At 45.5% G+C, this 14,573-nt stretch overlaps 1 protein-coding gene across 4 annotated transcripts in view; it reads right to left on the bottom strand.

Moving 5' to 3' along the window:
- ASIC1 (acid sensing ion channel subunit 1) overlaps positions 1 to 14,573 on the bottom strand; it is a 206,148-nt gene that overhangs the window by 14,650 nt on the left and 176,925 nt on the right. For all 4 annotated transcript variants that reach the window (XM_081849750.1, XM_081849752.1, XM_081849751.1 and 1 more), the window contains 2 exons: positions 5,325 to 5,475; positions 3,598 to 3,725 (listed from right to left, as the gene is read on the bottom strand). In XM_081849750.1, coding sequence (XP_081705876.1) covers positions 3,598 to 3,725; positions 5,325 to 5,475 — 279 coding nt within the window. The remainder of the gene's footprint in view (positions 1 to 3,597; positions 3,726 to 5,324; positions 5,476 to 14,573) is intronic.

Here is a 14,573-nt window from a genome sequence, read left to right as displayed (position 1 = left end):
GGTTAAGAACTTTGCTTCAGGATAAGAACAGAAATCGGGCTCCGGCGGCACGGCAGCAGCAGGAGGCCCCATGAACTAAAGTGGTGCTTCAGGTTAAGAACAGTTTCAGGTTAAGAACGGACCTCCGGAACGAATTAAGTACTTAATCCGAGGTACCACTGTATCTCATCACCCTTTCCTAGAGAAGGAGAAGGGCTGTGTTTGGGCCACAGTGTTTAAGCAGGGCCTCATCAGACCTCATCCTTCCTCTCCCACTTTCACAAACAGAGGAAGAGTGGTCAACATGGACTACAGTTCCCATCACCCAGGTCTATTTGCCCTAGTGCAGGCATGGCCAAACTTGGCCCTCCAGATGTTTTGAGACTACAATTCCCACCATCCCCGACCACTGGTCCTGTTATCTAGGGATGATGGGATTTGTAGTCCCAAAACATCTGGACGGCCAAATTTGGCTTTGCCTACCCTTGTGGCTGGGGTCGATGGAACGTGTATTCAAACGATATCTGCCTAATAAGACTGCCTTACAGGACTGCATCTGCTGCCTTGGCTCCACAATTGCGCCTGCAGTGTCGACAGGCAGGAAACCAGTGTGGGCTGAATGCAAAGGCGATGTGAACAAGCAGAAGGCCAGATGCCAGAAAATACAGCCTATCACAACTCTTGCTCTCACAAGAAGATATCACACTGTGCCAGAGCTGATTCAAGCTAGAACAAAAAGGCACATGTTACAACCCTTCTATTACTGTAACACAGGATTACAGGAGGGAGATCTCATGTTTGAATCCTCTCCCGTGATCACAAACTCTTTGAAAGTGGAAATGCTAGTTCAGACAGGTTGAAAAGCAGTGGGCAGATATTTCATTTTCATGTTATTTATTCAGGTGGCATCTTTATCCTGCTCTTCACCCAAAGAACTCAGGTTAGCATAAATGGATCTCTCCCCATTTATTTATCTTGTGCAACTATCTTGTGAAGTTGGGCTGAGAGGTAGCAATCTGCTCAAAGTCACCTGGTAGACTTTGCGGGTGAGTCCAAGCTGAACCCTCCATAAGTGGTTCACAGGGGTCATTTAAGTGGCCCACGAGTTGCCCCCAAACCAAGCTGCCTGCTCGTCGAGTCTCCGCGTGCTGCGCTAAACTGGCGCAGCACGGCATGGGGACTCGCTTCTACGGTGCTGGAAATTGTGTCTGCGCAGATGCCAGAAATTGCAGGTGTGCGTGCTCTGGCCCACGGAGGGATCCGCTAGAGTGAACCGCCCCAGGCAAGGTAAATCTTGCTGACCCCTGCTCTAGTGGCTATGCCAATTGGCTGTATTTTTTGCTCTATAAGACTCACTTTTTGCCTCCTAAAAAGTAAGGGGAAATGTGTGTGCGTCTTATGGAGCGAATGCAGGCTGCACAGCTATCCCAGAAGCCAGAACAGCAAGAGGGATTGCTGCTTTCACTGTGCAGCGTTCCCTCTTGCTGTTCTGGCTTCTGAGATTCAGAATATTTTTTTTCTTGTTTTCCTCCTCCAAAAACTAGGTGCGCCTTGTGGTCTGGTGTGTCTTATAGAGCGAAAAATACGGTACTTGCAAGTAAGCAAGTGTCAGGAAGAAAGGTTCTACTCTAGCCTCTTCCCTAATATGACATACTCCCCTGCGCATTGGGTTTTTGGAGATTGGAAGGGATTGGGTCATGTAGTATTGTAATACTTATTGCTGCAAATACTTTGGAGAGAGCTGGAAAAGTGCTACAGAAAAATGTTTTAAAAAGTAAATAAAAAGTCTGTTTGCTTTCTCAAAAAAGTCTGTTTGCATTCTTTGTTTTGCTTTTAACACACACACACACAATCCCCCCCAAGACATCCACCATGTCTTCAAGCACATATTTCCTCCTAGTTTCTATTATCTCCCGCTGAGTTTTCGTTATTAAATATTCCAGCTGAAATTAATAACTCACCAAATCTGCTCTATTCATGCTGATGATTGTGATTCACTACTTGACCGTGGAAGAGTGCTTAGAATCTATCCTTTTAGAGCCTTTCGCCCTCCCCAAACTTTGATGTTAAAAGGATGGTTTATTTATTTATGTTACGCATTTTAAAGAATAATTATATACCCATTTCTCAACAAAAATGCTTCTGAAAGCAGCTTCCTTACAACACAGGGGCAATAATAAAACACAGCAATGAATATGTAGGCTTATATACTGAGGATGTTCCCATGCAGAGAAGAGTAGAAGTCAGAAGTCCTTGCTACCAGCTTACTGGCACTAACCATTTGCTGGCACTCCCTTCACACCAAAGTCCTTTTGGACTTCCAGTACTTGGCATGACCAAGCTTGATAGCTCAGTTGGTTAGAGCGTGGTGCTGATAACGCCAGGATTGCAGGTTCAATCCCCATATGGGGCAAGCTGCATATTCCCGCATTGCAGGGGGTTGGACTAGATGATCCTTAGGGTCCCTTCCAGCTCTACAATTCTAACAACAACAACAACAACAACAAAATGTTTTATTATATTATTTTCCCCAGCCACTCCGGGAGGTTCTCAGCAGACTAGTAAAATCAAGACAAAACATCAAACATTCAAAACCTCCCTAAACAGGGCTGCCTTCAGATATCTTCTAAAAGTCAGATAGCTGCTTATTTCCTTGACATCTGATGGGAGGGTATTCCACAGGGCAGGTGCCACTACAAAGAAGACCCTCTGCCTGGTTCCCTGTAACCTCACTTCTCGCAGTGAGGGAACCACCAGAAGGCCCTCGGAGCTGGACTTCAGTGTCCGGGCAGAACAATGGGGGTGGAGACGCTACTTCTGGTATTCTGGGCTGCAGCCAATCAGAAGCCGCGCTTTGGTTTCTGAACATTTTGGAAGTTGAACAGACTTCCAGAACGGATTCCGTTCGACTTCCAAGGTATGACTGTACGAGATTTCACTTTTCGGAGTTTTTCTGGCTCTAAACTATCCATTCAATACTGCTGTTGTCTTTGTCATCAGCAAGAAAAAGAAGAGGGGATTCTACCATAGCTGTCAACCGTCCCTTATTTGGCAGGAATGTCCCTTATCTCAGCACTGTGTCCCACAGCTGTCCCTTATTGATGATGTCCCTTAAATTTCCTGGGTTTCAAAGGAAGCAGCTCCTCTCCCTCCCTCCCTGCCGGCCAGGGAGGAGGGAGGCTCCAACTGTGTTGCTTGGCTGCGTTGCTCACCCAATAAGGAGTCTAAGAACGACTGGGGGGGTGGAGCTTGCATGCCTTGTGCCGATCAAATCGGCCGCGTTGCCTGGGGACTTGCCTTTGCTCAGCGCTTCCCAGCGGAGAGGTGATGGTGGTTTTCCTTGCTGCATCCCCTTTGCCGGGTTGCTGCGCTGTGGGAACCACCGCTTGAAGCTTCGTTTGGCTGCTGGCTGGGCTTTCTGCCTTTGGCTTGGAGGGGCTCAGAAGGTGAACATACCTGTGCTCTGAAAATCCCTTATTTTCGAGGCTGCTGGTCCCTTATTTTCAAATCTGTAAGTTGACAGCTATGGAATCTACTCTCCTGCTGCCTAGACCTTGGGGATGTGCTGGTACAGATATCTGAGGCTGGTTGAAAGGGGAGGGAATGTTCACATCTTACCCGCTGTTCCTGGCAAGAGACAAACGTCTGAAATCCAGGTGCCACCCCAAATCCCAGCTGGTCAATGCAGGGTGGCTCATCCTGGCTGTGGATCTGCACCTTAATCCCAGCTTCAAATGAGGTCTCATCTGCAGAACAGAGAGATGGAGAGTAGAAAAGGGGGCTGAGGTGATCACAGCAGGCCTCAAGCTCAGAGCCAGAAAGCGAAGGCCCTTCTCCTTACCTTGCGTCGATAGGGAGATACATGGGGACCAAAGAGGGAAAATACCCCCCTGTCTGATTCACAGCCCACCCCCTGCATCAATCAATACCAACTACTGTATTTTTTGACTCTATAAGACGCACTTTTCCCCCTTCAAAAATTATGGGGAAATTTGTGCGCGTCCTATGGAGCGAATGCAGGCTCCTTGGCTTCAGCGATAGCAACGCGAAGCCTCCGAAGCGCAGAGGGAGAGCTCCCCCCACGTTCCAGAGGCTTGTGGATAGCCGCCTGAAGCCTGGAGAGCGAGAGGGGTCGGTGCACACCGATCCCTCTTGCTCTCCAGGCTTCGCTTCGCTGGAGAGGCGCAGCACCCCTTCAGTGAAGTGGGAGGAGAAATGGAAGGGGCTCCGTTTCTCCTGCTGCTTCGCTGAAGGGGTGCTGAGCAGACAGGGGGAGAATTCCCCCCCCCCTGTTCTCCCCCTCCTATGGTCCGGTGCGTCCGGTACGTGTCCTTTATAGAGCGAAAAATACAGTACATTTTTAGCTTTATGTGATCGGAGCCAGAATATATATATATATTTTTAATAAAATATTTATTAGGGTTTTTTATAAAAGAAATACAAAGATAATAAACAGCATTGCTTTGTTATAACAAAATTTCATAACTTCTTTGGACTTCCTCACGTCTCCCGCTCCCACTTACATCGTTAATAATTTTTTTCAAGCAAATTATCATCTTAAATCGGAGCCAGAATAATCTGGAGACTTAAACCAGAAATCAGTACTCCTCACTTCATTTTTTTAAAAAAGCAAGGCTGAGTCCAGGAACGCATAAAGTAATACAGATAAAAGTAAATCTTCCCAGAACATTTCTTAGCTGCACCTAGAACCAACCCATTCATTAGCTGGGGAAAAGGTCTTCCAAGTCAAAGGGAAAGATTCCCAGAGAGGGTTGTGTTCGAACACCCCGCTTTATTGAAATCAAGGCCCAGCCAGGGACTTAGAAAGCTCCTCTCTTGGGATCCACAGTGACCTTTGACCTGGGATTCAGGCTTCACTTCCCACCCCGCCTCACCGTAGCCTTGACAACATATTCCCCCTACAAAGAACAATGTGCTATTTGTAGATAAGAGGCATCGCCTTCCCTAGCTATGATCAGCTGGTTGCCATGGTGAGACACATAGGACACAAATGGGGGGAGGTGTGTGACTGAAAGGAAGGGAAGAGAGAAAGTGCGGTGTGGGTTTAAGGAGTTGGCGCAGGTCTAGAAAAGCAACGAAGCAGAGAGAGACCCACTGGGTTGAGGAATGGGGCAAGGAGACAGAATGTGGAGTGATCAATGGGAAGCTGGAACAAAGGGTAGGGTATTTCTGGGAGGAGGCATCAAGAGGGATGGGGTGCGGGAGGCAGAGGTCTGAGAAGATGAGGCAGCAGCAGAAGAGGAGAAATCGTCATGTGGCACAAAGGAAAATATGGATAAGGGAGGAGTCAATGTAGAGTCAGGGAAGGCAGGAGTAACTCTTACCTGTCTCTCCCCAGACAGGGAGATACTCATCTTGCTGAATGTCCAACATGATCTCCAAGCCATTCCCCGTCCCTCCCTTATTGGTGATGCGTGGTGGCTTGTCAGGCTGACCTGAGTTGAATGTGTAGCACTTTCCGTAGCGTGTGTACACCTGTGGAGGAGAACGGAAGAACAAAAATTAGACAAGGAGATAGAATATTCCTTTGGAGTCCATGCGTCCCTGCCAGCTCTTGATAGTCAAGAGAAAATCTGGCCTATCGCTCCATCACGCTCTGCAGGTAGGCATAATAAGCAATATTCCCAGGATGTCCTTTCAGCACCAGGGACAGCTCCTGCCCGTCTGGAGTTTTGCAGCTTTCCTAATAACATAATCTCAATGACCTTGATGCCATAGGGATACTGGGAGTGTACAAGTAAATTGCCTGGAAGGAATGTGGAATGTACTGGATTTGAGTGGTGGGGCTGCAATGTGTGACAGAAGCAGAACTGAAGCATTGTCATTCTACTGCAATTTCCTTTGCGACTCAGGTTTTGGGTTATGCATTCACCAATGGCCCTGGGGAGAATGAGAACAAAAGGCAACACAGTGAAGTCTAGAGAACTCAAGTTCCAGAGGCAAATATTCATCAGTTGCCCACCCGCCCCAAACCTTGCTGAAAAAGGATAACTTCAGCTATGCTAGTATTTAGACTCTACTGGGTAATTAATCATTTGAAGATGCTCAGATAATGGTCCCTGCCAGGCAATTCATGTAACAAATAGGCTGAGAAGTTAGATTTGGCAGCTGGTACCCAAGGAATACTGAAGGGTTTTGTAGATACCAGCTGAGTTAAGTCCATCCCATCCAGCGCTTATGTAATGGATATGTTTAAGCTAAAGTCTTAGGTGATAAAAACGGGGCGCAGGCTGGGAACAAGTTCACCCAGTGACAGTAAGTGATCACACCAGGGATATACTCATATCACAGCTTCTGGGTTTGTTTTCTTGCCCCAATTCCAGGATCCCTTAGAAGCGTGAGGCAGGTTTCTCTCCGTCTCCCAGTGTAGTTTCCGAGCGCCTTGCATGCTCCAGTAGCTGGAATTGCTTTCCAATTAGCGCAATATCGGTAGCTGCATGCTCCTATTCCCCCACAGTGGATGTGTTTGCTCATTTGAAGTCATGTCGCTTTTCATAATGACAGAGCTAACCATTGGTACCTTGCAGAGCCGAGCCTTTATAGCTCATCAAAGACTTTGTGGGCCTGAATTATCCCTTCTCCTTGTGCTAATATATGATCCAACATCCTTGTTTTGTCCATTACACCTGAGAAGACACAGAGGTTTTTTCTTCTTGATTTAAGGAGGCTCACAATAAAAGTATTTTGTGAATTCCCCAGTGTACTTTTCTCCCTTCCTACGGTTGATGCTATAGGGTTCCATGTCCTTTCTAGGCTCCATCCTGCCCCTGTCTTTGCTCCATGTTGGGTATATAGCACACAAATCCCGGTGCCTAGCCTTGATTTGAAAATCAATACTAAGCCGAACATAAAGTGGCCGCTGTTTTATACAGTAGGCTCATGTTACAATGAACACAGTCAATTTTGGGAGACAAAATGCAATTTGAAGGGATGGGGAAGAAAAAGCTTTTTGTAAAACAAAGGACAGAAGCAGCCGTTTCCTTAAGGCTGCATAGATGTTTGAATATGTTGTTGTTGTTTAGTTGTTTAGTCATGTCCGACTCTTCGTGACTCCATGGACAAGAGCACGCCAGGCACTCCTGTCTTGAATATATCTGTTCTATTAGTTATATTAAAGAGGAAGTAATATGGGCATTAGTTGTTATCATGCAACAATAGAATTTGGGGTAGATTTTGATTATTTTTTTAATTGATTGTATATGTATTCATCATTATGTCTGTCTGAGAAACATATTTCTTTAAATTATAAAAACTGTTCAAGTCACTTTCCTGAGGAATCGATTTGTGCTTTAAACACACTGGGATTCCCCAACAAATATTGGCTTATACCATTTTGGGTTTTCTTCTATTTTGCTGTGTTGTTTTTTTTTTTAAAAAAAAAATAAATATTATGATTATTATAACCACTGGCCAAACCACTCTCTGTTCCATTACTAGAAATGTTTGCCTAATGTTGTTGTTTTTCACCTTGGAAAGTGCCTAATGGATATTGATACCTCTACTCAGTACAGTGGTGTGCTTGAATTTCAGGTATTATATATAATATTCCATCCCTCTTATCTGCACTGACGGTGACTAGATAGAATTGGAAATTGCCTCTGAACATTTAATTGCATTACCAATTTTTATACCAGACTGTCTACTGATCTAGTTTACAGGCACAGTCTGAATGCTGTGTTTGATAACTGAAATTAAGATGACTGTGTTCCTCAAATCTGAAATATAATTCTTTTCCCCTTTAAAAAAAAAACAGGGAGGAAAATTTGTTTGTGATGAGAAGTCATGTCACAACGTTACTTTTAGTAATACAAGGAGGGAAAGTGTGTACTAGCTTCTCTGTATGTGAACTGATGCTTTGTCAAGCATTTAAACTTGGATGCATGCAAGTTCTTTTCAAGTAACTCGTTTTATTTCTTGCTTCTATTTGTGGACTAGCCAGTAAACATAAAAGCATTTGCTTTTTTGCGAACGCATAAAGACAGGATGATAAAGCTGTGTTGGAGGAAATACGATTTAAAATTATGATTCATGATTCATATGCATCAATAAAGGAAGATTAATTCTATTTCATTGAATTGCAAAATTAAGGAATGTTAGAAGGTTGTTGGAATGAAGTAATGTGGTTTTAGCAGAAATGATATAAAGGATTAGGTTAAAATTGATTTTTTAATTGGTGAAAGACGAGAATTACAGTATATTAAGATAAATTATTAGGATAAAAACAAAGCTGGAAAGGATTTGCTGAAACATCTAATTGAACTAGAATACAAAAAAGGGAGGTGTGAGGAGGTCAAGGAAATAAGCAAAGGAAAGAAAGTTATGTAAAGGTTTGATCTGTTTTTTTTTGTCAATTGTTTGTATCTTTTCTGTTTTTTTATTTTTATTTTTTTGTCCTTTTCTTTTTTTTATCTTTGTAATCTTTAAAATTTGAATAAATACTATTTAAAAAAATAATAATTCTATTTCATTAATTGGAAAAATGGTGGGGTAAATGTCTAAACAGGAACTGAACATGCGCAGTCAGTGAAATAGGAACGGATAGGAAAGTATTAGAAATTAAGTATTTTACTGTGAGCCTCAAAGGAGGGAGGGAAAAGAAGCATCTTGGAAGCTGGATGGAAAGTCAATTTTTAAATTGGTGTTAAATTTGAATTAATTTGTTGTTAATTTGTTTAAAAATTGGAAAACTAATAAAAAATTCATTGGTTAAAAACAAGTTTGCTTTTATAAAGGTCCATTCAGAGTTAAACTTATATGAACATTGTGAACTGTATGAAAAATGAAACATCGTAGAACGAAGGCACCAAACTCAAGGAGACTTCTGCATTGACTTTGAATACTTGCATGTGTTACATTGCCAAGTCCTACCCATGGTGTGAAGTCTTTGTGGCATCTAACCTGCAACCCTGGGGATGTTGGAAGTCAATGAGAGTAAGCCGTTCAAAGGGGTGTTAATCATCTGATGAATTATGAATCTGTGTGCCTGGCTGGTGAATTATTAAAAGTCGTTCAGTCTTCATCAAAGTACTCCGGTCTCATGAGCAAGGATTCATTGTTATGAAAAATGAATCCCTGAATTTAGCTCTCGGATATACAGAAAGCTCCATTCGTTCTCATGTGCCCAAGCAGTTTAAATGATACAAATCCCTACTTTGCAAAGAAAATGCATGGGAGCAAGGGGCTAGGGCTGGATGATAACTGGTTTTCAACATCGTGATGCATCGTCAGCTAAACATTGTGATATACCGATATACAGTCGTACCTCGGCTGCCGAACGCCTTGGGAGTCGTACATTCCAGCTCCTGAACGATCGAAAACCGGAAGGTAGTGTTCCAGTTTTTGAACGTTCTTTTGGAAGCCGAACCTCCGACGGGGCTTCTGCGGCTTCTGATTGGCTGCAGGAACTTCCTGCAGCCAATCAGAAGCCGTGCTTTGGTTTCCGAACGTTTCGGAAGTCAAATGGACTTCTGGAACGTATTCCGTTTAACTTCCGAGGTATGACAGTATCACAATGTCTGAAATAAAGATGGAACTATGGAGAGGCACTGGCTCCATGTTTTTCCATGCACTGTGATTTTTGCTGGTGCCTACTCTTGCGACTGGGACATGGGTGGCGCTGTGGGTTAAACCACTGAGCCTAGGACTTGCCGATCAGAAGGTCGGCGGTTTGAATTCCCGCGACGGGGTGAGCTCCCATTGCTTGGTCCCTGCTACTGCCAACCTAGCAGTTCGAAAGCACATCAAAGTGCAAGTAGATAAATAGGTACCGCTCTGGTGGGAAGGTAAACGGCTTTTCCGTGCGCTGCTCTGGTTTGCCAGAAGTGGCTTCGTCATGCTGGCCACATGACCCGGAAGCTGTACGCCAGCTCCCTCAGCCAATAAAGTGAGATGAGCGCCGCAACCCCAGAGTCAGCCACGACTGGACCTAATGGTCAGGGGTCCCTTTACCTTTACCTTACTCTTGTGATTGGTTGCAAGAATCCAGAGAACCATTGGCTGGCTTCACGGTTTCCCCCATATTGTGATTTTTGCATAGCACACAAACACGCACATCATGATTCACGATATATTGCCACCACAAAAATAATGAAACTGATACGGGCTTTGAACTGGTTTTGGATGCTATATCAATATATCACCCAGACTTAAAAGGGGGCATCATTAGAGTCATGGCATCTGTGTCATGCAATACCACTGGAAGGGAAAGAGAAGAGACCCTTCAGTTTTCAAGGATGCTTCCATGGCCATTTGTAAATTTGTGCAGATTCCCTGCCTAGATGCTTCAGGCCTCTTGACTAAAAGGGTGGAAAAGCTGCCCAATTAGTCGAGCATTTCAACAGTCTCAGCTTCCAATATACTTTAAGAACTCTTATCGCTGTGAAGATAGACTTGAAAGCGCATGGCAATGTCTGGCAAAATCTACAAAGCCAGCAGGAGCTCAGCAGCAAGGCTTTCAGAATGCGTTGGGAGGGGCAAATAAATTCTGGTACCGGGAGAAAGATGCACAGGATGGGCTTTTGGATTTACTCAAATTCAAATTCAAGAAGCAAGTGCAGGGTGTAGCCAAGGATATATTCAAGCTGAACAGTGCAGTCCCGAGCATGTCAATAAATTAAGCCCCAGATAATCCAAAAGCTGCAATCACTGAACTCAGTGAGACGTACTTCTATCGGAACATACTTAGGGTTGAGTTGTTGCAGTGCAACACAATGCACAAAGTATATGTCCAAGTCATGACGTTCAGGACTGCTGCCTAAGTTGCAAAGAGAATGCAGTTCATTTCAAGAGGGAGTTGGGCATGTTTAGCCTGGAGGAAAATTGTGTGTCGGGGTGTGTGTGTGTGTGTGTGAATACGATCAATATATAAACAAGGATCTTGCAGAAGTAGGAGTTAGAAGCGTTTACCGTATTTTTCGCTCTATAAGACGCACCAGACCACAAGACGCACCTAGTTTTTGGATGAGGAAAACAAGAAAAAAAATATTCTGAATCTCAGAAGCCAGAACAGCAAGAGGGATCGCTGCGCAGTGAAAGCAGCAATCCCTCTTGCTGTTCTGGCTTCTGGGATAGCTGTGCAGCCTGCATTCGCTCCATAAGACGCACACACATTTCCCCTTACTTTTTAGGAGGGAAAAAGTGAGTCTTATAGAGCAAAAAATACGGTATTTATTTAAGGAGCCAGGGTCTCTATTTAATGCAAGGGAAGGGTCTGAAATAATACACTTCCCAACCATTCCTGCACAGCTCAGAAAGCATGGGACGGCAGCATAGATGCCAACTCTCTGGTGCCCTAGGTGCCCAAGCACCCAAAAAATCCCCCAGGAAGTTGGCTGGGCACTCACAAATTTTGGTGCCAGGGCCATGCAGGCTGCATGGCACCCAGGGCCCTGGGCACCCAAGCTGGGACTCCTGGATGGCAGACATCTGAAGGCACTTTTCTAGCGGACACTGAAATGGTCTCCAAGAGCTACTGGCAAACCTAGAATCAGAATCAGACTAATGATGCTGGATAGCTCAGTTGGTTAGAGTGCAGTGATGATAATGACCAGGTTGCAGGTTCGATCCCTGTAAGGGACAGCTGCATATTCCTTCACTGCAGGTTGTTGGGCTAGATGATCCTCAGGATCCCTTCCAATTCTATGATTCTTTGTCCTCCAGCCCTGCAGTATTCTGGATACACACATACACATGCCAGGGTCAGCATAGGAGCAAGAAAATGTGTTGGACACATACATATGAACAAACCTCACAAATTCAAATCATGCAGTGACTCTTAACCCAGTGGCGGAGGAAGGTGGGTGCGGTCTGCCCTGGAAGCCATCCCTGAGGGGGTGTGTGACATTGCCGTGCCCTCCCTGGGCTGCCGCTCGCTGCTTGCGGCACCCCCCAAGACTGCCGCTCACCATGCGCGGCACCCTCTGTGGGACGCCGCTCATCGCACATGCACCCCCGGGCCAGCCCTAAGGGGGTGTGTGACATTGCTGTGCCCCCCTGGGCCGCTGCTCATGACACCCCCATGGCTGCCGCTCACTGTGCATGGCACCCTCTGTGGGATGCCACTCACTGCACACCCTGTGGGACACTGCTCGTCGCACACAGCACCCCCAGGCCATCCCTGAGGGGGGGTGACATTGCCATGCTGCCCCCTGGGCCGGCTCTCACCATGCACGGCACCCTGGGGGGCCACTCGCCCTGCCTCCCGGGTGCATGCCACCCCGAGGGCCGGAGCACCTAGCTCTGCCTCTGTCTTAACCATCAGGGATGGGAATTGGGGTTCCTGCCATCTGTTACTGCGAACAAGCCCACCTCGTGGTTGGAAACAGAAGTATGTTAGCAGATCAAGAAGAGGCTTAAAGATCTTCCCACACAAGTACCAGAAACAGCTCTGCGGGAGAGAGGCAGCCTGCCTCCAAGTTACTGGTGAACGTGTCGTGCCTCTTGCAGGTCACAGCTAAACATGAGTGAACACAAAGCTCCCATGGCAAGATGTGCAGCCAGATTACATTCATGTTCATTCATAACAAGGTCACACTGAGTGAACTGGGGTGTGCGGCCAAGGAAGCGAGTGTAAAAGACAGCAGCCTGGGGCAGATTCCAGGTTTGCTTTTTATTAGAGAGCATGGCACTTCGTTTCATGCAGAAGGGATTTGAGAAGAGAAAGGGGGTGGCTAAAACAGTACGGTATATTTAGACCATCGTTCGGAGTGAAAATAAATACACTCATACATTTATTTTTAAAACCCAAACAATACAAACACTCAGATGAACAATCTATGATGAGTCATGATTGCAAATACACTCATAGACCGGCAAATCATACAGGGGAGGGTGGAATGGGACCATGTCACACAGATTCCCTTTGGTGGAAATTCCACATCTCTCCTCTTGTTTCATGGCTTCCGTCTACCACAAGATTCAGGCCTAGTTTAGACATACTGCTAAACCATAGTTTCCTGTTTTAGGAACGAGCTGAGGCAAGCCTCTGACATGCACTCCTTCTCTTTTCTCCTCCTTTGCATACGCAAGAAGAAGGCTGAAGTATTCTGCTTTCACTTTAGAAATAACCACAGTTCCCTGTGTCATTTGAACTGTGGTAAGCAAGGATCAAATTAGCCAGATGTCCTGACTTGTTGGCTAGCCTGGTCGCAGCAAGCCATGGTTCCCTGTATTCTGAAATCACAGGGAACCGTTGTTAGTCTTAAAGTTGGTTAGTTAGTTCTAAAGTTTAGAATCCTGTAGGAAAGAAGACACTGGCAAAGCAGACACCAGCCAAGAGCAGGATTTAACCCTCTGCTAATCCGCTGCGGAGCAGGGAGTTCTTTCCTGCTGCGTGCAGCTTTGCTTTGGGTACATTTCCTGTGGGGAAACATACTGCAGAAACAGACTCCCTCCCCACCCAAGGGTCAACTTTGACAGGTGGGCGGGAACACCCTGTTGGGATGCATCTAGGGAAATGGGGGCATTTGACAGGCCCCCAGCTGGCTCCAGCCACTGGCCAGCAGCCAGGCGATCTCCAGTTCTTGGAACAGCATCAAACAGTGACACAAGCCTCAGATACCTTTAAAGACTTGGCACGCTCTAGTCAGCAGAGTGAATAACTTCTCACAATGGAAGTGGCAGACAGAGACATGTGTAAACATTATTTATAGGCGTTTATTCAGCAGAGTTCAGGAACAAAGGAAAAAACATGTCTGCTTCCCTTCTTGTCCAAGCACACAGCAAGATGGCAAAAGCAATATACAAACGGAAGTTCCCAGCAGACTTGTGCTGGAAGTAAACAAGCACGTGACACACAACAGCCATGCCTGTTGCTTTTAAGGTGGAACGGAACTATATCCTAACATGCCCACCTATCATTCACCTGGCACAATCAGGCGAGTGATTATGAAGAAGAAGCACATGGGTCGGAAGAGGATTATGAGAGGCCAAAGCTCACATAGGTTAGCTTCTGCAATGTGAAACCATGATTTAACATTACATCTGCAGCAGACCTCAAGAGTCATGCCCCCCGCCACACTTGCCAGTGCCAATCTCTAAATCTCCTTGATGAAGGCCATGAAACGTTCTGTGCTGAAACCCTGGACAGCAAGGCAGAACTAGTTCAGCCGTTCTTAACATGGGTATTAAACTGGACCTATCGATGGGATGCTGTTGATTTTCAAATGCTGCTTCTCGGTTACCATCGTTTTAGATTTGCCTGGTGCCCCTTAAGGGAGTGACCCACATTCCTAAATTGTCCAAGAACATTATAAAGGGTGCCTCTTGTTTCAGAACACCCTTGGCCCCTTAACAGCAGAACAGATGCCAGGGACACTGAGAACTTTTATTTCTGAATTCTGGCTGAGCAGCCATACTTGTTTTCAGTACCCGCAGGCTGCAACCTGCAACTCATCATTTAAGGTCTGTGGGTGTAGCATTTCTGATAGTCCTCTATCAACACACTTGCTACAATACTAATCTTCCAACTATTCATCATATCATCCCATACTCAGTGGTGGCAGGTTATAATCCAGAAATTCTTCTTGTGCCTTGAATTAGAAAATGCAGCTTCTGACACCTGCCCCCTTCCTTTC

Source organism: Podarcis erhardii (genome assembly GCF_964252035.2).
Source record: "Podarcis erhardii genome assembly, chromosome: 2".
NCBI classification, from domain to species: Eukaryota; Metazoa; Chordata; class Lepidosauria; order Squamata; family Lacertidae; genus Podarcis; species Podarcis erhardii.
The sequence above is the reverse complement of the archived record's forward strand: the minus strand, read 5'-3'. Positions and strand labels throughout refer to the sequence as shown.